Genomic DNA, 27,942 nt, shown 5'->3' with positions numbered 1-27,942 from the left:
TTTGATACGGTTCCACACAAGAGGTTAATGTACAAAATAAAGCAAATTGGACTCTAAAAATATTTGCACCTGGATTGAAAACTGGTTGAAGGATACACAACATAGAGTTGTCGTAAATGGAACTTTTTCAGGTTGGGCTAAAGTCGTGAGTGGAGTACCTCAGGGATCGGTACTAGGACCCCTGCTTTTTAACTTGTTTGTTAATGACCTTGAGGTTGGCATCGAGAGCAAAGTCTTAATCTTTGCTGATGATACTAAATTGTGTAAGGTAGTAGAATCAGAGCAGGATGTACTTTCTCTCCAGAAGGACTTGGGGAGACTGGAAACTTGGGCAGGTAAATGGCAGATGAGGTTTAATACAGATAAATGTAAGGTTATGCATTTGAGAAACAAGAATAAACAGGAGACTTGCAAATTAAATGGGGATAAATTGGGGGAATCCTTGATGGAGAAGGATTTAGGAGTGCTTGTACACAGCAATAGTGCCCAAAGTCATGCAGTAACTGCAAAGGCAAACAAGATCTTATCTTACAATAAATGGGCAATGGATGGAAGGGAAGTCCATGCTCAGTCACTCTCTCTGATAAGTGAATCATACAGATACAAGTACACACAGACCGATATGCCACATATCTGCAGGTCCTTACTCTGTCAGCTTCTCCTTGCTCTCTAGGCTCTCCCCTGGATTCTCCTTCTCGGGCATCACCTCTGCTTCCCCCTGCCCCACCTCGTTCTGCCTTCTCCCTCCTTTCTCCTCTTCTTCTGCCTTCTGCACTCCATCGGAGTTGTCATGTCTCCATTTATGCTCCTCTTCTCGTTCAAGGGCTTCCTGTCTGCTCTTCTCAGACACCATCTCCTTGTACCTGGTAAGACGGATATTATATTAACATTACCATCCAACCACTATTATATTGGGGATTGAAAATTACACTAAAAAGTATTTATAGAAAATACTAAATTATTGTGATCTACTTAGATTTTGCATAGGCTTTGATACGGTTCCACACAAGAGGTTAATGTACAAAATAAAGCAAATTGGACTCTAAAAATATTTGCACCTGGATTGAAAACTGGTTGAAGGATACACAACATAGAGTTGTCGTAAATGGAACTTTTTCAGGTTGGGCTAAAGTCGTGAGTGGAGTACCTCAGGGATCGGTACTAGGACCCCTGCTTTTTAACTTGCTTGTTAATGACCTTGAGGTTGGCATCGAGAGCAAAGTCTTAATCTTTGCTGATGATACTAAATTGTGTAAGGTAGTAGAATCAGAGCAGGATGTACTTTCTCTCCAGAAGGACTTGGGGAGACTGGAAACTTGGGCAGGTAAATGGCAGATGAGGTTTAATACAGATAAATGTAAGGTTATGCATTTGAGAAACAAGAATAAACAGGAGACTTGCAAATTAAATGGGGATAAATTGGGGGAATCCTTGATGGAGAAGGATTTAGGAGTGCTTGTACACAGCAATAGTGCCCAAAGTCATGCAGTAACTGCAAAGGCAAACAAGATCTTATCTTACAATAAATGGGCAATGGATGGAAGGGAAGTCCATGCTCAGTCACTCTCTCTGATAAGTGAATCATACAGATACAAGTACACACAGACCGATATGCCACATATCTGCAGGTCCTTACTCTGTCAGCTTCTCCTTGCTCTCTAGGCTCTCCCCTGGATTCTCCTTCTCGGGCATCACCTCTGCTTCCCCCTGCCCCACCTCGTTCTGCCTTCTCCCTCCTTTCTCCTCTTCTTCTGCCTTCTGCACTCCATCGGAGTTGTCATGTCTCCATTTATGCTCCTCTTCTCGTTCAAGGGCTTCCTGTCTGCTCTTCTCAGACACCATCTCCTTGTACCTGGTAAGACGGATATTATATTAACATTACCATCCAACCACTATTATATTGGGGATTGAAAATTACACTAAAAGTATTTATAGAAAATACAAAATTATTGTGATCTACTTAGATTTTGCATAGGCTTTGATACGGTTCCACACAAGAGGTTAATGTACAAAATAAAGCAAATTGGACTCTAAAAATATTTGCACCTGGATTGAAAACTGGTTGAAGGATACACAACATAGAGTTGTCGTAAATGGAACTTTTTCAGGTTGGGCTAAAGTCGTGAGTGGAGTACCTCAGGGATCGGTACTAGGACCCCTGCTTTTTAACTTGTTTGTTAATGACCTTGAGGTTGGCATCGAGAGCAAAGTCTTAATCTTTGCTGATGATACTAAATTGTGTAAGGTAGTAGAATCAGAGCAGGATGTAATTTCTCTCCAGAAGGACTTGGGGAGACTGGAAACTTGGGCAGGTAAATGGCAGATGAGGTTTAATACAGATAAATGTAAGGTTATGCATTTGAGAAACAAGAATAAACAGGAGACTTGCAAATTAAATGGGGATAAATTGGGGGAATCCTTGATGGAGAAGGATTTAGGAGTGCTTGTACACAGCAATAGTGCCCAAAGTCATGCAGTAACTGCAAAGGCAAACAAGATCTTATCTTACAATAAATGGGCAATGGATGGAAGGGAAGTCCATGCTCAGTCACTCTCTCTGATAAGTGAATCATACAGATACAAGTACACACAGACCGATATGCCACATATCTGCAGGTCCTTACTCTGTCAGCTTCTCCTTGCTCTCTAGGCTCTCCCCTGGATTCTCCTTCTCGGGCATCACCTCTGCTTCCCCCTGTCCCACCTCGTTCTGCCTTCTCCCTCCTTTCTCCTCTTCTTCTGCCTTCTGCACTCCATCGGAGTTGTCATGTCTCCATTTATGCTCCTCTTCTCGTTCAAGGGCTTCGTGTCTGCTCTTCTCAGACACCATCTCCTTGTACCTGGTAAGACGGATATTATATTAACATTACCATCCAACCACTATTATATTGGGGATTGAAAATTACACTAAAAAGTATTTATAGAAAATACAAAATTATTGTGATCTACTTAGATTTTGCATAGGCTTTGATACGGTTCCACACAAGAGGTTAATGTACAAAATAAAGCAAATTGGACTCTAAAAATATTTGCACCTGGATTGAAAACTGGTTGAAGGATACACAACATAGAGTTGTCGTAAATGGAACTTTTTCAGGTTGGGCTAAAGTCGTGAGTGGAGTACCTCAGGGATCGGTACTACTGCACCGACACACTTTATTCGAGCAAATACCCAGTATGTACCTGGCAGATACCTGGAATGCGCCGCTCTTCACCTCTGACAAGCCCCGTTGTGTTTGCCTTCCCAGCCTGGGTTCATGCCTGGCTGACGGGCGGCTGATCTGTTAAATGATAATGATTAGGATTTAATAGGCTGCAATGCTTCGCGTGTCCACCAGATGGCATAAATTCATGAATTGTAATGCAGTATATATATATATACTGTGCAGTATTGCAGCCAGCGGGAATAAAATGCTTCAATCCCTGCCTGGAAAATACCTCAATGCACTCGGGCAGAAAACAGTCACAAACCTCAATACACCCGGGTATACCCGAATTCGTGGGACTAGCCGAGCTCGAATAAAGTGTGTCGCCAGTGTAGGACCCCTGCTTTTTAACTTGTTTGTTAATGACCTTGAGGTTGGCATCGAGAGCAAAGTCTCAATCTTTGCTGATGATACTAAATTGTGTAAGGTAGTAGAATCAGAGCAGGATGTACTTTCTCTCCAGAAGGACTTGGGGAGACTGGAAACTTGGGCAGGTAAATGGCAGATGAGGTTTAATACAGATAAATGTAAGGTTATGCATTTGAGAAACAAGAATAAACAGGAGACTTGCAAATTAAATGGGGATAAATTGGGGGAATCCTTGATGGAGAAGGATTTAGGAGTGCTTGTACACAGCAATAGTGCCCAAAGTCATGCAGTAACTGCAAAGGCAAACAAGATCTTATCTTACAATAAATGGGCAATGGATGGAAGGGAAGTCCATGCTCAGTCACTCTCTCTGATAAGTGAATCATACAGATACAAGTACACACAGACCGATATGCCACATATCTGCAGGTCCTTACTCTGTCAGCTTCTCCTTGCTCTCTAGGCTCTCCCCTGGATTCTCCTTCGCGGGCATCACCTCTGCTTCCCCCTGCCCCACCTCGTTCTGCCTTCTCCCTCCTTTCTCCTCTTCTTCTGCTTTCTGCACTCCATCGGAGTTGTCATGTCTCCATTTATGCTCCTCTTCTCGTTCAAGGGCTTCCTGTCTGCTCTTCTCAGACACCATCTCCTTGTACCTGGTAAGACGGATATTATATTAACATTACCATCCAACCACTATTATATTGGGGATTGAAAATTACACTAAAAAGTATTTATAGAAAATACAAAATTATTGTGATCTACTTAGATTTTGCATAGGCTTTGATACGGTTCCACACAAGAGGTTAATGTACAAAATAAAGCAAATTGGACTCTAAAAATATTTGCACCTGGATTGAAAACTGGTTGAAGGATACACAACATAGAGTTGTCGTAAATGGAACTTTTTCAGGTTGGGCTAAAGTCGTGAGTGGAGTACCTCAGGGATCGGTACTAGGACCCCTGCTTTTTAACTTGTTTGTTAATGACCTTGAGATTGGCATCGAGAGCAAAGTCTTAATCTTTGCTGATGATACTAAATTGTGTAAGGTAGTAGAATCAGAGCAGGATGTACTTTCTCTCCAGAAGGACTTGGGGAGACTGGAAACTTGGGCAGGTAAATGGCAGATGAGGTTTAATACAGATAAATGTAAGGTTATGCATTTGAGAAACAAGAATAAACAGGAGACTTGCAAATTAAATGGGGATAAATTGGGGGAATCCTTGATGGAGAAGGATTTAGGAGTGCTTGTACACAGCAATAGTGCCCAAAGTCATGCAGTAACTGCAAAGGCAAACAAGATCTTATCTTACAATAAATGGGCAATGGATGGAAGGGAAGTCCATGCTCAGTCACTCTCTCTGATAAGTGAATCATACAGATACAAGTACACACAGACCGATATGCCACATATCTGCAGGTCCTTACTCTGTCAGCTTCTCCTTGCTCTCTAGGCTCTCCCCTGGATTCTCCTTCGCGGGCATCACCTCTGCTTCCCCCTGCCCCACCTCGTTCTGCCTTCTCCCTCCTTTCTCCTCTTCTTCTGCTTTCTGCACTCCATCGGAGTTGTCATGTCTCCATTTATGCTCCTCTTCTCGTTCAAGGGCTTCCTGTCTGCTCTTCTCAGACACCATCTCCTTGTACCTGGTAAGACGGATATTATATTAACATTACCATCCAACCACTATTATATTGGGGATTGAAAATTACACTAAAAAGTATTTATAGAAAATACTAAATTATTGTGATCTACTTCGATTTTGCAAAGGCTTTGATACGGTTCCACACAAGAGGTTAATGTACAAAATAAAGCAAATTGGACTCTAAAAATATTTGCACCTGGATTGAAAACTGGTTGAAGGATACACAACATAGAGTTGTCGTAAATGGAACTTTTTCAGGTTGGGCTAAAGTCGTGAGTGGAGTACCTCAGGGATCGGTACTAGGACCCCTGCTTTTTAACTTGCTTGTTAATGACCTTGAGGTTGGCATCGAGAGCAAAGTCTTAATCTTTGCTGATGATACTAAATTGTGTAAGGTAGTAGAATCAGAGCAGGATGTACTTTCTCTCCAGAAGGACTTGGGGAGACTGGAAACTTGGGCAGGTAAATGGCAGATGAGGTTTAATACAGATAAATGTAAGGTTATGCATTTGAGAAACAAGAATAAACAGGAGACTTGCAAATTAAATGGGGATAAATTGGGGGAATCCTTGATGGAGAAGGATTTAGGAGTGCTTGTACACAGCAATAGTGCCCAAAGTCATGCAGTAACTGCAAAGGCAAACAAGATCTTATCTTACAATAAATGGGCAATGGATGGAAGGGAAGTCCATGCTCAGTCACTCTCTCTGATAAGTGAATCATACAGATACAAGTACACACAGACCGATATGCCACATATCTGCAGGTCCTTACTCTGTCAGCTTCTCCTTGCTCTCTAGGCTCTCCCCTGGATTCTCCTTCTCGGGCATCACCTCTGCTTCCCCCTGCCCCACCTCGTTCTGCCTTCTCCCTCCTTTCTCCTCTTCTTCTGCCTTCTGCACTCCATCTGAGTTGTCATGTCTCCATTTATGCTCCTCTTCTCGTTCAAGGGCTTCCTGTCTGCTCTTCTCAGACACCATCTCCTTGTACCTGGTAAGACGGATATTATATTAACATTACCATCCAACCACTATTATATTGGGGATTGAAAATTACACTAAAAAGTATTTATAGAAAATACAAAATTATTGTGATCTACTTAGATTTTGCATAGGCTTTGATACGGTTCCACACAAGAGGTTAATGTACAAAATAAAGCAAATTGGACTCTAAAAATATTTGCACCTGGATTGAAAACTGGTTGAAGGATACACAACATAGAGTTGTCGTAAATGGAACTTTTTCAGGTTGGGCTAAAGTCGTGAGTGGAGTACCTCAGGGATCGGTACTAGGACCCCTGCTTTTTAACTTGTTTGTTAATGACCTTGAGGTTGGCATCGAGAGCAAAGTCTTAATCTTTGCTGATGATACTAAATTGTGTAAGGTAGTAGAATCAGAGCAGGATGTAATTTCTCTCCAGAAGGACTTGGGGAGACTGGAAACTTGGGCAGGTAAATGGCAGATGAGGTTTAATACAGATAAATGTAAGGTTATGCATTTGAGAAACAAGAATAAACAGGAGACTTGCAAATTAAATGGGGATAAATTGGGGGAATCCTTGATGGAGAAGGATTTAGGAGTGCTTGTACACAGCAATAGTGCCCAAAGTCATGCAGTAACTGCAAAGGCAAACAAGATCTTATCTTACAATAAATGGGCAATGGATGGAAGGGAAGTCCATGCTCAGTCACTCTCTCTGATAAGTGAATCATACAGATACAAGTACACACAGACCGATATGCCACATATCTGCAGGTCCTTACTCTGTCAGCTTCTCCTTGCTCTCTAGGCTCTCCCCTGGATTCTCCTTCTCGGGCATCACCTCTGCTTCCCCCTGCCCCACCTCGTTCTGCCTTCTCCCTCCTTTCTCCTCTTCTTCTGCCTTCTGCACTCCATCGGAGTTGTCATGTCTCCATTTATGCTCCTCTTCTCGTTCAAGGGCTTCGTGTCTGCTCTTCTCAGACACCATCTCCTTGTACCTGGTAAGACGGATATTATATTAACATTACCATCCAACCACTATTATATTGGGGATTGAAAATTACACTAAAAAGTATTTATAGAAAATACAAAATTATTGTGATCTACTTAGATTTTGCATAGGCTTTGATACGGTTCCACACAAGAGGTTAATGTACAAAATAAAGCAAATTGGACTCTAAAAATATTTGCACCTGGATTGAAAACTGGTTGAAGGATACACAACATAGAGTTGTCGTAAATGGAACTTTTTCAGGTTGGGCTAAAGTCGTGAGTGGAGTACCTCAGGGATCGGTACTACTGCACCGACACACTTTATTCGAGCAAATACCCAGTATGTACCTGGCAGATACCTGGAATGCGCCGCTCTTCACCTCTGACAAGCCCCGTTGTGTTTGCCTTCCCAGCCTGGGTTCATGCCTGGCTGACGGGCGGCTGATCTGTTAAATGATAATGATTAGGATTTAATAGGCTGCAATGCTTCGCGTGTCCACCAGATGGCATAAATTCATGAATTGTAATGCAGTATATATATATATACTGTGCAGTATTGCAGCCAGCGGGAATAAAATGCTTCAATCCCTGCCTGGAAAATACCTCAATGCACTCGGGCAGAAAACAGTCACAAACCTCAATACACCCGGGTATACCCGAATTCGTGGGACTAGCCGAGCTCGAATAAAGTGTGTCGCCAGTGTAGGACCCCTGCTTTTTAACTTGTTTGTTAATGACCTTGAGGTTGGCATCGAGAGCAAAGTCTCAATCTTTGCTGATGATACTAAATTGTGTAAGGTAGTAGAATCAGAGCAGGATGTACTTTCTCTCCAGAAGGACTTGGGGAGACTGGAAACTTGGGCAGGTAAATGGCAGATGAGGTTTAATACAGATAAATGTAAGGTTATGCATTTGAGAAACAAGAATAAACAGGAGACTTGCAAATTAAATGGGGATAAATTGGGGGAATCCTTGATGGAGAAGGATTTAGGAGTGCTTGTACACAGCAATAGTGCCCAAAGTCATGCAGTAACTGCAAAGGCAAACAAGATCTTATCTTACAATAAATGGGCAATGGATGGAAGGGAAGTCCATGCTCAGTCACTCTCTCTGATAAGTGAATCATACAGATACAAGTACACACAGACCGATATGCCACATATCTGCAGGTCCTTACTCTGTCAGCTTCTCCTTGCTCTCTAGGCTCTCCCCTGGATTCTCCTTCGCGGGCATCACCTCTGCTTCCCCCTGCCCCACCTCGTTCTGCCTTCTCCCTCCTTTCTCCTCTTCTTCTGCTTTCTGCACTCCATCGGAGTTGTCATGTCTCCATTTATGCTCCTCTTCTCGTTCAAGGGCTTCCTGTCTGCTCTTCTCAGACACCATCTCCTTGTACCTGGTAAGACGGATATTATATTAACATTACCATCCAACCACTATTATATTGGGGATTGAAAATTACACTAAAAAGTATTTATAGAAAATACAAAATTATTGTGATCTACTTAGATTTTGCATAGGCTTTGATACGGTTCCACACAAGAGGTTAATGTACAAAATAAAGCAAATTGGACTCTAAAAATATTTGCACCTGGATTGAAAACTGGTTGAAGGATACACAACATAGAGTTGTCGTAAATGGAACTTTTTCAGGTTGGGCTAAAGTCGTGAGTGGAGTACCTCAGGGATCGGTACTAGGACCCCTGCTTTTTAACTTGTTTGTTAATGACCTTGAGATTGGCATCGAGAGCAAAGTCTTAATCTTTGCTGATGATACTAAATTGTGTAAGGTAGTAGAATCAGAGCAGGATGTACTTTCTCTCCAGAAGGACTTGGGGAGACTGGAAACTTGGGCAGGTAAATGGCAGATGAGGTTTAATACAGATAAATGTAAGGTTATGCATTTGAGAAACAAGAATAAACAGGAGACTTGCAAATTAAATGGGGATAAATTGGGGGAATCCTTGATGGAGAAGGATTTAGGAGTGCTTGTACACAGCAATAGTGCCCAAAGTCATGCAGTAACTGCAAAGGCAAACAAGATCTTATCTTACAATAAATGGGCAATGGATGGAAGGGAAGTCCATGCTCAGTCACTCTCTCTGATAAGTGAATCATACAGATACAAGTACACACAGACCGATATGCCACATATCTGCAGGTCCTTACTCTGTCAGCTTCTCCTTGCTCTCTAGGCTCTCCCCTGGATTCTCCTTCGCGGGCATCACCTCTGCTTCCCCCTGCCCCACCTCGTTCTGCCTTCTCCCTCCTTTCTCCTCTTCTTCTGCTTTCTGCACTCCATCGGAGTTGTCATGTCTCCATTTATGCTCCTCTTCTCGTTCAAGGGCTTCCTGTCTGCTCTTCTCAGACACCATCTCCTTGTACCTGGTAAGACGGATATTATATTAACATTACCATCCAACCACTATTATATTGGGGATTGAAAATTACACTAAAAAGTATTTATAGAAAATACTAAATTATTGTGATCTACTTCGATTTTGCAAAGGCTTTGATACGGTTCCACACAAGAGGTTAATGTACAAAATAAAGCAAATTGGACTCTAAAAATATTTGCACCTGGATTGAAAACTGGTTGAAGGATACACAACATAGAGTTGTCGTAAATGGAACTTTTTCAGGTTGGGCTAAAGTCGTGAGTGGAGTACCTCAGGGATCGGTACTAGGACCCCTGCTTTTTAACTTGTTTGTTAATGACCTTGAGATTGGCATCGAGAGCAAAGTCTTAATCTTTGCTGATGATACTAAATTGTGTAAGGTAGTAGAATCAGAGCAGGATGTACTTTCTCTCCAGAAGGACTTGGGGAGACTGGAAACTTGGGCAGGTAAATGGCAGATGAGGTTTAATACAGATACATGTAAGGTTATGCATTTGAGAAACAAGAATAAACAGGAGACTTGCTAAATTAAATGGGGATAAATTGGGGGAATCCTTGATGGAGAAGGATTTAGGAGTGCTTGTACACAGCAATAGTGCCCAAAGTCATGCAGTAACTGCAAAGGCAAACAAGATCTTATCTTACAATAAATGGGCAATGGATGGAAGGGAAGTCCATGCTCAGTCACTCTCTCTGATAAGTGAATCATACAGATACAAGTACACACAGACCGATATGCCACATATCTGCAGGTCCTTACTCTGTCAGCTTCTCCTTGCTCTCTAGGCTCTCCCCTGGATTCTCCTTCTCGGGCATCACCTCTGCTTCCCCCTGCCCCACCTCGTTCTGCCTTCTCCCTCCTTTCTCCTCTTCTTCTGCCTTCTGCACTCCATCGGAGTTGTCATGTCTCCATTTATGCTCCTCTTCTCGTTCAAGGGCTTCCTGTCTGCTCTTCTCAGACACCATCTCCTTGTACCTGGTAAGACGGATATTATATTAACATTACCATCCAACCACTATTATATTGGGGATTGAAAATTACACTAAAAAGTATTTATAGAAAATACTAAATTATTGTGATCTACTTCGATTTTGCATAGGCTTTGATACGGTTCCACACAAGAGGTTAATGTACAAAATAAAGCAAATTGGACTCTAAAAATATTTGCACCTGGATTGAAAACTGGTTGAAGGATACACAACATAGAGTTGTCGTAAATGGAACTTTTTCAGGTTGGGCTAAAGTCGTGAGTGGAGTACCTCAGGGATCGGTACTAGGACCCCTGCTTTTTAACTTGTTTGTTAATGACCTTGAGGTTGGCATCGAGAGCAAAGTCTCAATCTTTGCTGATGATACTAAATTGTGTAAGGTAGTAGAATCAGAGCAGGATGTACTTTCTCTCCAGAAGGACTTGGGGAGACTGGAAACTTGGGCAGGTAAATGGCAGATGAGGTTTAATACAGATAAATGTAAGGTTATGCATTTGAGAAACAAGAATAAACAGGAGACTTGCAAATTAAATGGGGATAAATTGGGGGAATCCTTGATGGAGAAGGATTTAGGAGTGCTTGTACACAGCAATAGTGCCCAAAGTCATGCAGTAACTGCAAAGGCAAACAAGATCTTATCTTACAATAAATGGGCAATGGATGGAAGGGAAGTCCATGCTCAGTCACTCTCTCTGATAAGTGAATCATACAGATACAAGTACACACAGACCGATATGCCACATATCTGCAGGTCCTTACTCTGTCAGCTTCTCCTTGCTCTCTAGGCTCTCCCCTGGATTCTCCTTCGCGGGCATCACCTCTGCTTCCCCCTGCCCCACCTCGTTCTGCCTTCTCCCTCCTTTCTCCTCTTCTTCTGCTTTCTGCACTCCATCGGAGTTGTCATGTCTCCATTTATGCTCCTCTTCTCGTTCAAGGGCTTCCTGTCTGCTATTCTCAGACACCATCTCCTTGTACCTGGTAAGACGGATATTATATTAACATTACCATCCAACCACTATTATATTGGGGATTGAAAATTACACTAAAAATATTTATAGAAAATACTAAATTATTGTGATCTACTTCGATTTTGCATAGGCTTTGATACGGTTCCACACAAGAGGTTAATGTACAAAATAAAGCAAATTGGACTCTAAAAATATTTGCACCTGGATTGAAAACTGGTTGAAGGATACACAACATAGAGTTGTCGTAAATGGAACTTTTTCAGGTTGGGCTAAAGTCGTGAGTGGAGTACCTCAGGGATCGGTACTGGGACCCCTGCTTTTTAACTTGTTTGTTAATGACCTTGAGGTTGGCATCGAGAGCAAAGTCTCAATCTTTGCTGATGAAACTAAATTGTGTAAGGTAGTAGAATCAGAGCAGGATGTAATTTCTCTCCAGAAGGACTTGGGGAGACTGGAAACTTGGGCAGGTAAATGGCAGATGAGGTTTAATACAGATAAATGTAAGGTTATGCATTTGAGAAACAAGAATAAACAGGAGACTTGCAAATTAAATGGGGATAAATTGGGGGAATCCTTGATGGAGAAGGATTTAGGAGTGCTTGTACACAGCAATAGTGCCCAAAGTCATGCAGTAACTGCAAAGGCAAACAAGATCTTATCTTACAATAAATGGGCAATGGATGGAAGGGAAGTCCATGCTCAGTCACTCTCTCTGATAAGTGAATCATACAGATACAAGTACACACAGACCGATATGCCACATATCTGCAGGTCCTTACTCTGTCAGCTTCTCCTTGCTCTCTAGGCTCTCCCCTGGATTCTCCTCGGGCATCACCTCTGCTTCCCCCTGCCCCACCTCGTTCTGCCTTCTCCCTCCTTTCTCCTCTTCTTCTGCCTTCTGCATTCCATCAGAGTTGTCATGTCTCCATTTATGCTCCTCTTCTCGTTCAAGGGCTTCCTGTCTCCTCTTCTCAGACACCATCTCCTTGTACCTTGTAAGACGGATATTATATTAACATTACCATCCAACCACTATTATATTGGGGATCGAAAATTACACTAAAAAGTATTTATAGAAAATACTAAATTATTGTGATCTACTTAGATTTTGCATAGGCTTTGATACGGTTCCACACAAGAGGTTAATGTACAAAATAGTGTACAGCAATAGTGCCCAAAGTCATGCAGTAACTGCAAAGGCAAACAAGATCTTATCTTACAATAAATGGCCAATGGATTTAAGGGAAGTAAACATAATTATGCCCCTTTACAAAGCATTAGTAAGACCACACCTTAAATATGGAGTACAATTGTAGGCACCAGTCCTTAGAAAAGACATTATAAATTGGAGAAAGTGCAGAGAAGAGCCACCAAATTAATACATGGGACAAATAATCTGATTTATGAGGAGAGGCTAGCTAAATTCGATTTTTTTACATTAGAAAAGAGGCAGCTAAGAGGGGATATGATAATTTTGAAAATGTGGAATTCATTACCCATGGAGACTGTGATGGCAGATACAATAGATGTGTAAAAAAAGGTTGGACATCTTTTTAGAAAGGAAATACAGGGATATACCAAATAAGTATACATGGGAAAGATGTTGATCCAGGGAGTAATGTGATTGCCAATTCTTGGAGTCAGGAATGGACTTATTTTTCCCCTAATGAGATATCATTAGATGATATTTTACTGGGGTTTTTTGTTTGCCTTTCTATGGATCAATATACTGTAAATAGGGTTATAGGATAAAGTATCTGTCATCCACATTTAGCGTAGGTTGAACTTGATGGACGAATGTGTAACATCCCATAGAACATAACACAGGTAGTAAGTCACAAAAAATGACACCTTGGCAGCTCCTGCCGTGTTAATCTCTAATGTTTCATTTCAACTAAATCTTGATTTTCTGCCGAGTTTGCATCTGTTTATTACCATATTTCACCGGCATAATCTGTTACCATGGCAACACCTGCCTTCTTAATGTGGGTGAATGGTGGCGGACATTGCTCACCCGCCATTTCTTTCTTTTCATTAATGTTACATCGTGGATGATACATCGGAGTACACACAGGTACAGTAGTCAACAAGCTTAGCTAATCAGAAATCAGACTATTATATATACATTCATACAGATATATATATATGTAATCACCACTATTATTAAGGTTATGGTGGGTAAAAAAAAGTGACAAAAACCCTCCACAGTAAAGCATACAGCAACTGTAAATATTACTGTATGTTCATTTGCATGTCTTAGACAGGTCTGCAACCCTGTCTTTCCCCATTGTCGCCCAGCATACAGCGCTTCCACTGCAGCAAGGGATACTGGGAAATGACATGCAAATGAACACTCAGTGCCACCTTTTGTCTCAAGCTCGTATTACACAAGCAAATCCTCAAGCCAATGCATGCTGTTTTAAACACAGCTTTTAGACAGAGGCTGGGATGAGATGCAAAGCCATTAAACCCACTCACAGACATGTTTCAACCTTGATGGGTATCATCAGTGTGAGGTTGGTCTTAATGGCTAAGCAGGTTTGAGACTAGACTAGGTAATCACCACTATTATTAAGGTTATGGTGGGTAAAAAAAGTGACAAAAACCCTCCACAGTAAAGCATAAAGCAACTGTAAATATTACTGTATGTTCATTTGCATGTCTTAGACAGGTCTGCAACCCTGTCTTTCCCCATTATCGCCCAGCATACAGCGCTTCCACTGCAGCAAGGGTTGCAGACCTGTCTAAGACATGCAAATGAACATACAGTAATATTTACAGTTGTTTTATATATATGTATGTATATATATATGTATATATCTATGTATATATATATATATATATATATATATATATATATATATATGTATATGTATATGTATATATGTATATGTATATGTGTATGCAACAGATGCTACTCTTAGTGGATTGCAGCCATTTTAATCTCCCCACGAGACAAATTTTCGGCAACTCATATTTACAAAATTCAATTTTTTTTCTTAATGAGCGGGGTTGCTGCAAACCGCAGCAATGCTAAAAATGAGAGAAGGCGGTTACATTTCACGGTGAGAAGAGCACATTACTGCTTTAAAACCACTGCCCCCCATGTCCGTCCCCATCCCTCCCCCCCCGTACCTCCGTCGCTGCAAGTAGCCTCTGCACAGGGCCTGGAGCAGCGTGATATCTTGAATGTGTCTCCTGTACCTCCGTCGCTGGCTGCATCCCCTCCACAAAGCGTGGATAAACGCCACGGCACTCTGCCTGTGGTCCAGCTGCCGTCTTACACGGAACGACCTCCAGCGTGTCTGCAGAGGCACACACATGGCAAAGCAGCAGGTCGCCATATCCAGGCATGGAGCAATGGATGCTGCGCGCTAACCCACACACTGCCAAAGTGGTCTTAAAGCAATTTGGTAACAGAGGCAGCTCCTTATCGCAGAAGAAGCAGGCACCAGTTATGAGTTATCAAAGTTTGAGGTCTCATCCCTGAAATGTTAGTGTTTGAAATGCAGTGAAGTTCCAGCCACGGAACATTCTAAAGATGCATTTTTTGTAAAGATGATCAAGACCATGGCGACCGTCACGGCATTCTGTGACAAAAGGCATATGGTGGCTCAGGAATAGGTGGGACTCTACAATGTGGGATATTGTACCCGGGTCTCCAACACCCTTTTATATTAAAGATCCTAAGAAAACCTCAGAAATCTCTGCAGATACTCATGAGATCTCAAAAGCGGATCAATCTTTGAACTCCCACCTATGTCCATTAACCTTTAGAGTTCACTTATGTCTTATTTGGTATGTCACTGGCACTTACCGAGGCCCCTATCCCCAACACGGGCTCCCCCACAAGCCTCACTCCCCCATAGTAATGGCCAATAGCCCTATTAGCCACTTATTGGCTGCTGGTTAATATAAACACATTATATACGTTAAACGCTGAAATAACAGACATTGATATAAACTAAACTGACTATATAATCTATTCCATAGAGTCCCAATGTGGTTACCGAGGCTCTCAGGGAGGTTTTTTAGGGACTGATCAGGATAAATATGATAAATGTTAGTATTTCGCTGCCTCAGCAGGTTCTGCTCTTTAAAAAAATCTTTTAAGTGTTATGTAGCCCTGTTTCCCCGTAAACAAGATGGCTACTGGTGCTGCCCTTTACCTGTTGGCTCACAGGGTCTTAAGCCTCCGCCACGGGGAGCCTAGGGTGATATACTTACAACCTTGGTGCAGCGCCTCCACCTGAGAGGGATCCCAACGTAGTGGGAGGAGCCCCTCACAGGACCCAAACAATGAACACACACAATGTAAAATAGAAAGGCCTTTACTGTAACATATCTTATACTCTATAATACCTTATAACTCTATGTGACTAAAGATACAACTGCCACACGCCTCACACGGCTGTACCCCACCACCGTGTAACCCACACTGTGTCCAGAGAATCCCAGTCCCACAAGGTCCCACACCCACCCCAATGTGTGTGACTGCGCGGCCCACTAAATGGAGTGTAGTACAGTTGGTGCACGTTCTGTAAGGTACCTGCCGGGTGCTCCAGCAACCTGACGCGCCGACTGAACAGACAAGGGATGCGTTGATCCAACGATAGCCTCCGCGACGAGTCTGCCTCCGCGTGGGGTGGTTTCCCGCTGGAGTGTCCCACCTTGATGACAGTCTTTGTCAGCAGGAGTGATCTGGTCCCAGGTCCCAGCTGTGTCCCTGATCTATTTACTAGCTAGTGGGGCAGGGTCCCTACCTAAGGGCCTGTCCCTGTAGCAGCTACAAACTAATTGGTGGAGCCGGGGCCTAGCTGGGGCCTAGGGGGAATCTGGCCTAGAGCAGAGGGTCACAGACCCCTGTTCACATACCTCCTACCCCTGTCCTGTCCCAGCACTTACTGACACTTCCTATTCCAGCCACAAAATAGTATCTCCTGCAGGAGACCTAGCCGAGCGATTGGCTCCCTGGCGTCGTGTGGTACTCCTGCCCCTAAGCACCTATGGGCCGCCATGTGCGCTCACTCCACTGCGCATGTGCAACCCTTCAATGGCCGCCACGCACTTTCTGCGCGAGCCTTTGCGCATGCGTATGCACCAATCCAACATGGCGGCACCCTGCAGAGGGGCCGCTGGCGAGCTCGCCGCCACCCGCAACCACACGGCAGCAGCGGAGTTAAGAGGAGAGAGGGCGGGGAACCGGGGAGCCAGAGGGGACCTGGCTACAGTTAGAAATTATGTCTCCATTAATCTCTTGCTTCAGATGTTACCATGGTAAACTTTATACAGCACTGGGCCCTGGGGAGAGCTCTATTTTAACCTCCCAGACACTTAATATTGCATAAGCTTCTATCTCCTGAACAAAGCATCAGATTTTAAAAATAAAAACCGTGTTGGAAAGAGCAATCCGTGTTTTTTTAATATAATTTATTTTTTAAACTATATACAGGGAAAAACAAAACAAACAAAAAAAACAAGGTTTGAATACGTAGTATGATTAATCCTTTCACTGCCGGAGATGCCTGCAACACATTGTTCCCTGACAGTGAAAGGTTTAAGCCAGGGGTAAGCAAGCTTTGTCTGCACCCACAAGAAGCCGCCGGAGACAAAGTAAGAGCCTTACAGAGGCCTCGCGCTCTCCCCCGGCATTTAATTTAAATGTTCTGGGGAAGAGCATGGGGCTTCTAAGCGCCGCACTCTGAAAATGTTGTGCCCCCCAGTTTGCGCACCCCTGGGTTAGGCCTCGGATTGTGCTCTATGCAGGGTGCAGCGGTCATCCAGCTAACACTAGGGTGTTGACCTCATCTGTATGCTCACAGCAGCGAGTTTCATTCTCAGGAAGGCTTTCCTGTCCATGACCATCCTGAAAAAGCTCTGAAGGAGGATGATTGTGACAGGGTGAAGTCATTCGCTGTCAATTATGCATGGGAAACATACCTCTGACGTCTGAAACCACCAGTCAGAGGGTTAACACAGAGATACCTGGGCATCAGGGCTGAGTTAAGGTAGCTGTCAGGCAGCTGTATAAGATGCCAGACCTGAGCAGGAAGGGAGAGAGACTTTTCCAAACCAGGAAGTACGCCGGAGGTTCTGCTCCCCCAGACAGAGGTTTGCCACAAGCTGAGACAAGCCTGCTGGACACAGCCCTGTCTACTAGTAACCAGCCTCCTAACCCTGCAGAGGAATTAAAGCTGCTGTTGCAGTATCCAGAAGGGATTACTTGGACTCTCTAGGGACAAAGCTCCCCAAACACAGATAAGGACTTTATATATTTTCACTGCAGATATTTGCATAATCTTGTTTAACCTGGAAGTAGGCTAGCTACCCAGAGGAGAGATAGGGACCTTCTGTATAGTTAGTCCCCTAATGGAGTAGGGTTTTATTTTATGGTTTGTTTGCCTTAAAGGGACAGTGTGCCTAATGTTTATTTGATTGTGGAAAATAAACCACTGGAGTTAAAAGCCTTACTCACTGGTTGGGACTCCTACTGACCCTATTGCGAAGCCGTCCTGCCACAGGTGGTGCGAAGTGGGATCTTGGATGGCCCATGCATCCAAAGGGTACACATTAAAAAAATGGAGGAAATGTTTTCTCAGTTCCTGCACCAGCAAGCAGGCTCAGCAAACAGAAAAGCTCCTCCACATGCTGGCTCCAGGTGCAGTCTCAGTCAGACCATAGATTCCAAATAAATCGCTGGTGATGCTGCCTAAAATAAAGCCAACAGAAGACCCAGAGGCTTTCCTCTTCTCTTTTAAAAGGGTAGCCACTGCCCAGGGCTGGACAGTTGGTCGCTGGGTAACGACTTTGGCTCCAAACCTCATAGGAGAAACGCAGGCAGTCAACCAGGCTCTACCGGCAGACGAAGCCACGGACTATCAGAGACTAAAGGCTGCCATTCTGGATCATCTAGGACTCACCCCGGAGACCTACCGGCAGTGGTCCGGACAGTCAAATACACAGAGACAGACCCTGGGCCATAGCCCACCACTTGTGGATACAACCAGAACAGCGTACCAAGGCAGAGATCCTTGAACAGTTTGTGCTCGAATTTCATACAGAGACTGGCCCCCTCCTCCTGCTCCTGGGTAAAAAGTATTAGTTATATTAGCTATAACTTTTACAATCTAGCGGATCTATACCTGGTTTGTGTATTACTGTGATAGACACTTGGAGCATCCGTTCCGGGAATGAGGCCCCCGCTAAGACTGCATTAAACATCTGGAGCAAACGGGGCCAGATGTTTAAGGAATTTCTTATATTAGAGGCCTGAAAAGCCACCTGGACCCGAATCCTTTGACGGCTTCAGCTCCTCAATGACCTGTGTTAATTCCTCAATTGTAGAATCTGCACCTAGGTACTCTCTGTCCAACCTATTCAGTTTTGGCAGGCCCGAGCTCGTCAGGAACTCCCTCAGAGCCATTTTTGTCATTCCATTATGTGCCACTTTTTCTCCACTGTATAGGTCCTCGTAGAACAAGCATGTCAAACTCGCGGCCCGCGGGCACATGCGGCCAACAACTTTGTGTGTGAGTGGGGGGGGGGGGGGGAGAGTGTGTGTGGGGGGGGGGGAGGGAGAGTGTGTGGGGGGGAGGGAGAGTGTGTGTGTGGGGAGGAGGGAGAGTGAGTGTGTGTGGGGGGGATAGTGTGTGGGGGGAGAGCGTGTGTGTGTGGGGGGGAGTGTGTGGGGGGGAGTGTGCAGGGGGGAGTGTGTGTGTGTGGGGGTAGAGTCTGTGTGTGGGGGGGGAAGTTGTGTGTGGGGGGGGAGAGTGTGTGGGGGGGAGAGTGTGTGTGTGGGGGGGAGAGTGTGTTTGTATGGGGGGGGAGAGTGTGTGTGTGGAGGGGGGAGAGTGTGTGTGTGGGGGGGAGGGAAAGTGTGTGTGTGTGGGGGGGGGGGAGAGTGTATGGGGGGGGGGGGGAGTGTGTGTGTGGGGGAGTGTGTGTGTGGGGGGGAGTGTGTGTGTGGGGGGGAGAGTGTGTGTGTGGGGGGGGAGTGTGTGGGGGGGAGAATGTGTGTGGGGGAGAGTGTGTGTGTGGGGGGGAGAGTGTATGTGTGTGGGGGGAGGGGGGAGATTATGTGTGTGGGGGGGATGGAGAGTGAATGTGTGTGTGGGGGGAGGGAGAATGTGTGTGTGGGGGGGGAGAGAGTGTGTGTGGGGGGAGAGTGTGTGTGTGGGGGAGAGTGTGTGTGCGGGGGGAGAGTGTGTGTCAGGGGGAGAGTGTGTGTGGGGGGGGGAGAGTGTGTGTGTGGGGGGGAAGAGTGTGTGTGTGGGGGGGAAGAGTGTGTGTGTGTGGGGGGTGGAGAGTGTGTGTGGGGAGGAGAGAGTGTGTGTGGGGAGGAGAGTGTGTGTGGGGGGGGGGAGAGGGTGTGGGGGGGGGACAGGGTGTGGGGAGGGGAGAGTGTGTGTGTGGGGGAGAGTGTGTGTATGGGTGGAGAGTGTGTGTGTGGGGGGAGAGTGTGTGTGTGGGGTGAGAGTGTGTGTGTGGGGGGGGTGGAGAGTGTGTGTGTGGGGGGGAGAGTGTGTGTGTGTGTGTGGGGGGGGATAGTGTGTGTGGGGGGGTGTGGGGAGTGTGTGTGGGGGGGGGGGAGAGTGTGTGTGTGTGGGGGGGAGGAGAGAGTGTGTGTGTGTTGGGGGGAGTGTGTGTATCTGTGGCTGTGTGTATCAGTGGCTGTGTGTGTCTGTGCAGGCCAGCAGTGACTGTGTGGGTGTCTGTGTGTGGTCATTGTCTTTGTTGGTCTGTCTGTGTTGGTGTCTGTAGGTCTGTGTGTGTGTCTGTAGGTCAGTGGCTGTGTGTGTCTGTGCAGGTCAGAGAGAGAATGGGGGAAGGGGGGAGAGAATGGAGGGGGGGGGAGAGGGAGATGGGTGGGGGGAGAGAGAATAAAGGGGATTGAGCGAATGGGGGTGGGGAGGGAAGGGAGAGAGAATAGGGGGATGCGGCCCACAATGAATATTTTTGCGTCCCAGCCAATGTGTCCCGGTTACGGCGGCGGTGAGGAGGATGCGGCTGCTGGTAAGTATTCTCTGTGTGAGTGAATGCTGCCGGGGGATTGGATGAAGAGCTGCATGGGTTTGAATGAAGGAGGCGGGGCTTAGAATGCCGGCCGGGATGAAGGGGATTGGTCGCAAGCAGGTCTGAGGAAGCCGGGGGCGGGGCTTCCGCTTTGTGCAGAGCAGACGGTGAGTGTGTGTGTCTGCCTTCCCGCTCCTGGCTCCTCTGCCTGCTGCGCGGTTTCCCCGCCGGGCGGGCAGCCACAGGGACTATTCTGGAGGCCAGGGTCATGTGTAGGATGATTAGCCCAGATAGGTTCAACTTGGCTCTCTTTCCAAAACGCAACAAGTCCTGTATATTTTCTTCACTTTATTTTAGGGAAAGTATATACGTTAAACGCTGAAATAACAGACATTAATATAAACTAAACTGACTGTATAATCTATTCCATAGAGTCCCAATGTGGTTACCGAGGCTCTCAGGGAGGTTTTTTAGGGACTGATCAGGATAAATATGATAAATGTTAGTATTTCGCTGCCTCAGCAGGTTCTGCTCTTTAAAAAAAATGTTTTAAGTGTTAGAAATGATGTCTCCCTTAATCTCTAGCTTCGGATGTTACCATGGTAAACTTATACAGCACTGGGCCCTGGGGAGAGCTCCATTTTAACCTCCTGGACACTTAATTGCATTGCTCCCAGACAGTGAAAGGTTTAGGCCACGGATTGTGCTCTATGCAGGGTGCAGCGGTTATCCAGCTAACACTAGGGTGTTGATCCCACCTGTATGCTCACAGCAGCGAGTTTCATTCTCAGGAAGGCCTTCCTGTCCATGGCCATCCGGAAAAAGCTCTGCAGGAGGATGATCTTCCTGATAACCGCCTGGTGCAGGGTGTCCTGCAGTGTCTGCCGCTCCGGCTCTTTCATAAACACCTGGCAGTGCACAGGAAGAGGAGACTGGTGAGGTTTGGGTAGTTCTGTGCATGTGAAGGAGAGACTGGTGAGGTTTGGGAAGCTCTGTGCATGTGAAGGAGAGACCTGTGAGGTTTGGAAAGCTCTGAACATATGAGAGACCTGTGAGGTTTGGGAAGTTTTGTACACATTATTACAACTAAAAGTTAGAATCCAGGCCCATTAAAAGAAATGAACACTTGAATATTCCTGGAAGCACCTACCTCAACAAAAATGTATTAAATGTATTAATGTATTAAATGTATTAATAAAAATAGAAAAATATCCAAAAAATAAACTAAAAACCCTGGACGATTTGCTGGGCTGGAGGAAAGAAAAAAACGGAATAATGAAATATTAAAGCAGACGACGCTGCTGTGCTCATACAAACTGCTGTTGCAAAAGGTAAGATAATGAAACTTTTGGTCAGACCTTGGTCTTCCCGATCTGGTAATTGTGCGGGTGCAGGCCCAGCCTCTCCAGCAGTTCTGCGATGGCGTCTTTTGGCGTAGCAGCGGATTTGGGGAGCAGCACTTGGAACTGATTAGCGAAGTCCTGGGGAGCAGACCGAACAGCGCGGTTAAACCCCTCGTCAGAGCAAAAGCGTGGCAAGGCCCTGCCGGCAGGGATAGGAGTTAATTAGGATATGTCGCCGGTATTTTTGCAGGTTTTGTTTTTTTTCCTCCATTACATTTTTCAATGGTAACGAAACCCTTTGGACGGGGTTTTATTATAACCTTTAGAAACGCGCTGGATTCGTGGTTGTAAAGTAATTACAGGGTCATCATTAGCCACGGTAAAAATGCTAAAATGCCATAGGACCCCTGGGACACGGGAACCAAAACAAAGTGCAGCAGTTTCACTCTAACATTGGTTGGGACTAAGGAAGCGAGGTACATTGACATGTTCCTCTATTGTGCAGCGTTTAACCCTTTGGGTGCCCTTTAGACATCGCTCCTGCGTCACGGGGCCCGGCGCTCTGGCGGCCTCACGACGTAATAGTCGGTACGTTACTAGCGTCCCTCTCGTTTTTCTAGGGGAGATTGTGTTCCAACGCGATCTATAAGGAAGTGGAACGTCATCGGTGACGGCACCGTGCATCCCGGGACTCAAACCCCCAACCTCTCCCCAATGACCCATCTTGGAAGTGATACCCTTTAAAACAGATTAACACCACTTTGGGTGTCCTTTTTATTTTAAAAGGACCAAGGCCTGCGCTAGCGTCTACATGGCACAACTCCTGCTGGTTATTCTCACTTGCTCTAACCCAGTAGGCAGCACAATGGTGTTTGCCATACAGACTGCAAAGAGTCTCATCAGAAATCCCACCCCATCCTCAGCTGCTTTGATAAGGATCTCTGAACTCCAGCAAGAGGGGATTAGTAGCCGTATTCATTTAGGCTTTGGGCTAATTTTTAAGGAATAAAACCCAATTTACAAAAAAAAAAAAAAAGAAAAAAAAAAAAGAGGGGGCAAAGAGAAAACTAGAGGTGAAAGCAGACAGCATTGTACTGTTTGGGAAGAGTCCAACACAGGCGCTTGGAACCGCACAGTACCTGGAAGGTGTACTTGGCACTGTAACCAGACCTCCGGATCCGCACGGTTTCCAACATCCCCGTGTATCGAAGCTCCTGAAGGACCAGACTTTCATCGAACTTCATCTCCATCTGAAGAGAAAACAGAGTGCGCTGCTCAGGGACCGCCATGTTAGGAGCACGCAGAGAACAGAGCGCGCTGCTCAGGGACCGCCATGTTAGGAGCACGCAGAGAACAGAGCGCGCTGCTCAGGGACCGCCATGTTAGGAGCACGCAGAGAACAGAGCCCGCTGCTCAGGGACCGCCATGTTAGGAGCACGCAGAGAACAGAGCGCGCTGCTCAGGGACCGCCATGTTAGGAGCACGCAGAGAACAGAGCGCGCTGCTCAGGGACCGCCATGTTAGGAGCACGCAGAGAACAGAGCGCGCTGCTCAGGGACCGCCATGTTAGGAGCACGCAGAGAACAGAGCGCGCTGCTCAGGGACCGCCATGTTAGGAGCACGCAGAGAACAGAGCGCGCTGCTCAGGGACCGCCATGTTAGGAGCACGCAGAGAACAGAGCGCGCTGCTCAGGGACCGCCATGTTAGGAGCACGCAGAGAACAGAGCGCGCTGCTCAGGGACCGCCATGTTAGGAGCACGCAGAGAACAGAGCCCGCTGCTCAGGGACCGCCATGTTAGGAGCACGCAGAGAACAGAGCCCGCTGCTCAGGGACCGCCATGTTAGGAGCACGCAGAGAACAGAGCGCGCTGCTCAGGGACCGCCATGTTAGGAGCACGCAGAGAACAGAGCGCGCTGCTCAGGGACCACCATGTTAGGAGCACGCAGAGAACAGAGCGCGCTGCTCAGGGACCGCCATGTTAGGAGCACGCAGAGAACAGAGCGCGCTGCTCAGGGACCGCCATGTTAGGAGCACGCAGAGAACAGAGCGCGCTGCTCAGGGACCGCCATGTTAGGAGCACGCAGAGAACAGAGCGCGCTGCTCAGGGACCGCCATGTTAGGAGCACGCAGAGAACAGAGCGCGCTGCTCAGGGACCGCCATGTTAGGAGCACGCAGAGAACAGAGCGCGCTGCTCAGGGACCGCCATGTTAGGAGCACGCAGAGAACAGAGCGCGCTGCTCAGGGACCGCCATGTTAGGAGCACGCAGAGAACAGAGCCCGCTGCTCAGGGACCGCCATGTTAGGAGCACGCAGAGAACAGAGCCCGCTGCTCAGGGACCGCCATGTTAGGAGCACGCAGAGAACAGAGCGCGCTGCTCAGGGACCGCCATGTTAGGAGCACGCAGAGAACAGAGCGCGCTGCTCAGGGACCGCCATGTTAGGAGCACGCAGAGAACAGAGCGCGCTGCTCAGGGACCGCCATGTTAGGAGCACGCAGAGAACAGAGCGCGCTGCTCAGGGACCGCCATGTTAGGAGCACGCAGAGAACAGAGCGCGCTGCTCAGGGACCGCCATGTTAGGAGCACGCAGAGAACAGAGCCCGCTGCTCAGGGACCGCCATGTTAGGAGCACGCAGAGAACAGAGCCCGCTGCTCAGGGACCGCCATGTTAGGAGCACGCAGAGAACAGAGCCCGCTGCTCAGGGACTGCGTGTCATAGCATGTTAGGAGCACGCAGAGAACAGAGCGCGCTGCTCAGGGACTGCGTGTCATAGCATGTTAGGAGCACGCTGCTCATGGACTGCGTGTCATAGCATGTTAGGAGCACTCAGAGAACAGAGCCCGCTGCTCAGGGACTGCGTGTCATAGCATGTTAGGAGCACGCAGAGAACAGAACCCGCTGCTCAGGGACTGCGTGTCATAGCATGTTAGGAGCACGCAGAGAACAGAACACGCTGCTCAGGGACTGCGTGTCATAGCATGTTAGGAGCACGCAGAGAACAGAGCCCGCTGCTCAGGGACTGCGTGTCATAGCATGTTAGGAGCACGCAGAGAACAGAACCCGCTGCTCAGGGACTGCGTGTCATAGCATGTTAGGAGCACGCAGAGAACAGAACCCGCTGCTCAGGGACTGCGTGTCATAGCATGTTAGGAGCACGCAGAGAACAGAGCCCGCTGCTCAGGGACTGCGTGTCATAGCATGTTAGGAGCACGCAGAGAACAGAACCCGCTGCTCAGGGACTGCGTGTCATAGCATGTTAGGAGCACGCAGAGAACAGAACCCGCTGCTCAGGGACTGCGTGTCATAGCATGTTAGGAGCACGCAGAGAACAGAGCGCGCTGCTCAGGGACTGCGTGTCATAGCATGTTAGGAGCACGCAGAGAACAGAGCGCGCTGCTCAGGGACTGCGTGTCATAGCATGTTAGGAGCACGCAGAGAACAGAGCACGCTGCTCAGGGACTGCGTGTCATAGCATGTTAGGAGCACGCAGAGAACAGAACCCGCTGCTCAGGGACTGCGTGTCATAGCATGTTAGGAGCACGCAGAGAACAGAACCCGCTGCTCAGGGACTGCGTGTCATAGCATGTTAGGAGCACGCAGAGAACAGAACCCGCTGCTCAGGGACTGCGTGTCATAGCATGTTAGGAGCACGCAGAGAACAGAGCGCGCTGCTCAGGGACTGCGTGTCATAGCATGTTAGGAGCACGCTGCTCATGGACTGCGTGTCATAGCATGTTAGGAGCACGCAGAGAACAGAGCGCGCTGCTCAGGGACTGCGTGTCATAGCATGTTAGGAGCACGCAGAGAACAGAACCCGCTGCTCAGGGACTGCGTGTCATAGCATGTTAGGAGCACGCAGAGAACAGAACCCGCTGCTCAGGGACTGCGTGTCATAGCATGTTAGGAGCACGCAGAGAACAGAACCCGCTGCTCAGGGACTGCGTGTCATAGCATGTTAGGAGCACGCAGAGAACAGAACCCGCTGCTCAGGGACTGCGTGTCATAGCATGTTAGGAGCACGCAGAGAACAGAGCGCGCTGCTCAGGGACTGCGTGTCATAGCATGTTAGGAGCACGCTGCTCATGGACTGCGTGTCATAGCATGTTAGGAGCACGCAGAGAACAGAGCCCGCTGCTCAGGGACTGCGTGTCATAGCATGTTAGGAGCACGCAGAGAACAGAACCCGCTGCTCAGGGACTGCGTGTCATAGCATGTTAGGAGCACGCAGAGAACAGAACACGCTGCTCAGGGACTGCGTGTCATAGCATGTTAGGAGCACGCAGAGAACAGAACCCGCTGCTCAGGGACTGCGTGTCATAGCATGTTAGGAGCACGCAGAGAACAGAGCGCGCTGCTCAGGGACTGCGTGTCATAGCATGTTAGGAGCACGCTGCTCATGGACTGCGTGTCATAGCATGTTAGGAGCACGCAGAGAACAGAGCGCGCTGCTCAGGGACTGCGTGTCATAGCATGTTAGGAGCACGCAGAGAACAGAGCACGCTGCGCAGGGACTGCATGTCATAGCATGTTAGGAGCACGCAGAGAACAGAACCCACTGCTCAGGGACTGCGTGTCATAGCATGTTAGGAGCACGCAGAGAACAGAGCGCGCTGCTCAGGGACTGCGTGTCATAGCATGTTAGGAGCACGCAGAGAACAGAGCACGCTGCGCAGGGACTGCGTGTCATAGCATGTTAGGAGCACGCAGAGATCTCAGCCAGACTTCTGAAGCCAGGAAGGGAGGATTCCCCATGAGAGCGCAGACACACCAACGCCTCAGGGAAACAACGTCTGGTTTTCCCAAACTGTATGATATATTATATATAATTTTTTTGAAAAAACACACACACACACACACACACACAATTAAAACTATAAATCTAATTTTCTAACATGTGAAAGGTTGGTGGTGAGGCTGTGTGCAAACTTCTGTACACACGGGCAAACTTTTTCAGCCACCTAACTGATAAAGGGAAAGCACCAAAAAACTATTCAATTACACAGCGCCCTATGGGGGAAAAGAAATAGTCTTCGTTCTTTCAGAGGTAACAAGTAAAAATGTTACATGGCGAGTGACCATTTTTAAAAGAAACCTAATTACATTGATAATTTGTGAACATTTCTCGGTCTGCCATGTGCCCATTTAGATGACATTTCCCTGATAACACAGGTGAGGACGGCCAGGTACCTTCTCTGCGTTAGATCGGATGCATCGGATGAAGAAAGGTTCAGCTTTTCCCAGTGTCTCCAGGAGCTTGTTAAGTGATGTCTGGAAGAGATCGGCCCTTTGTCACTCACGTGGCTGGTACTGAGCTACACTATATGTCAGCGTCATGCTATCTTACAAAGGGCAAGAACCTAAATGTTCAGTCCCAATGTTTGCCTGCGTGTCTAGGGCATAACATTCTGTATAGAGAAAAAGAGTCATGGGGAAGGGGCGGCCTTGAAGTAATGGGGCAACCTCTGAAGTGGGAGATCTCCACACAGGATATGCATCGCTATATTAACGAATTGCAGTGTGCGATGCAGTACGGAGGTCAGGACGTGTGTTGTGTAATGAATTGCAGCGTGCAATACAGTACGGAGGTCAGGACGTGCGTTGTGTAATGAATTGCAGTGTGCGATGCCGTACGGAGGTCAGGACGTGTGCTGTGTAATGAATTGCTGTGTGCGATGCAGTACGGAGGTCAGGATGCTTGTGTAATGAATTGCAGTGTGCGATACAGTACGGAGGTCAGGATGTGTGTTGTGTAATGAATTGCAGTGTACGATACAGTACGGAGGTCAGGACGTGTGCTGTGTAATGAATTGCCGTGTGCGATGCAGTACAGAGGTCAGGATGTGTGCTGTGTAATGAATTGCAGTATGCGATGCAGTACGGAGGTCAGGATGTGTGTTGTGTAATGAATTGCAGTGTGCGATGCAGTACGGAGGTCAGGATGTGTGTTGTGTAATGAATTGCAGTGTGCGATGCAGTACGGAGGTCAGGATGTGTGTTGTGTAATGAATTGCTGTGTGCGATGCAGTACGGAGGTCAGGAT

The 27,942-nt window shown here is 46.8% G+C and overlaps 1 protein-coding gene across 1 annotated transcript in view; it reads right to left on the bottom strand.

Moving 5' to 3' along the window:
- Positions 1–27,942, bottom strand: part of LOC142475119 (unconventional myosin-IXb-like) — a 102,380-nt gene that overhangs the window by 16,220 nt on the left and 58,218 nt on the right. Inside the window, 7 exon segments of the mRNA XM_075581132.1 lie at positions 11,443–11,551; positions 12,324–12,536; positions 14,680–14,849; positions 21,315–21,464; positions 21,915–22,037; positions 23,039–23,149; positions 27,090–27,170. Coding sequence (XP_075437247.1) covers positions 11,443–11,551; positions 12,324–12,536; positions 14,680–14,849; positions 21,315–21,464; positions 21,915–22,037; positions 23,039–23,149; positions 27,090–27,170 — 957 coding nt within the window.

Source organism: Ascaphus truei, unplaced genomic scaffold (genome assembly GCF_040206685.1).
Source record: "Ascaphus truei isolate aAscTru1 unplaced genomic scaffold, aAscTru1.hap1 HAP1_SCAFFOLD_1071, whole genome shotgun sequence".
In the NCBI taxonomy this organism is placed as follows: Eukaryota; Metazoa; Chordata; class Amphibia; order Anura; family Ascaphidae; genus Ascaphus; species Ascaphus truei.
This window is presented reverse-complemented; position numbering and strand designations above follow the sequence as displayed.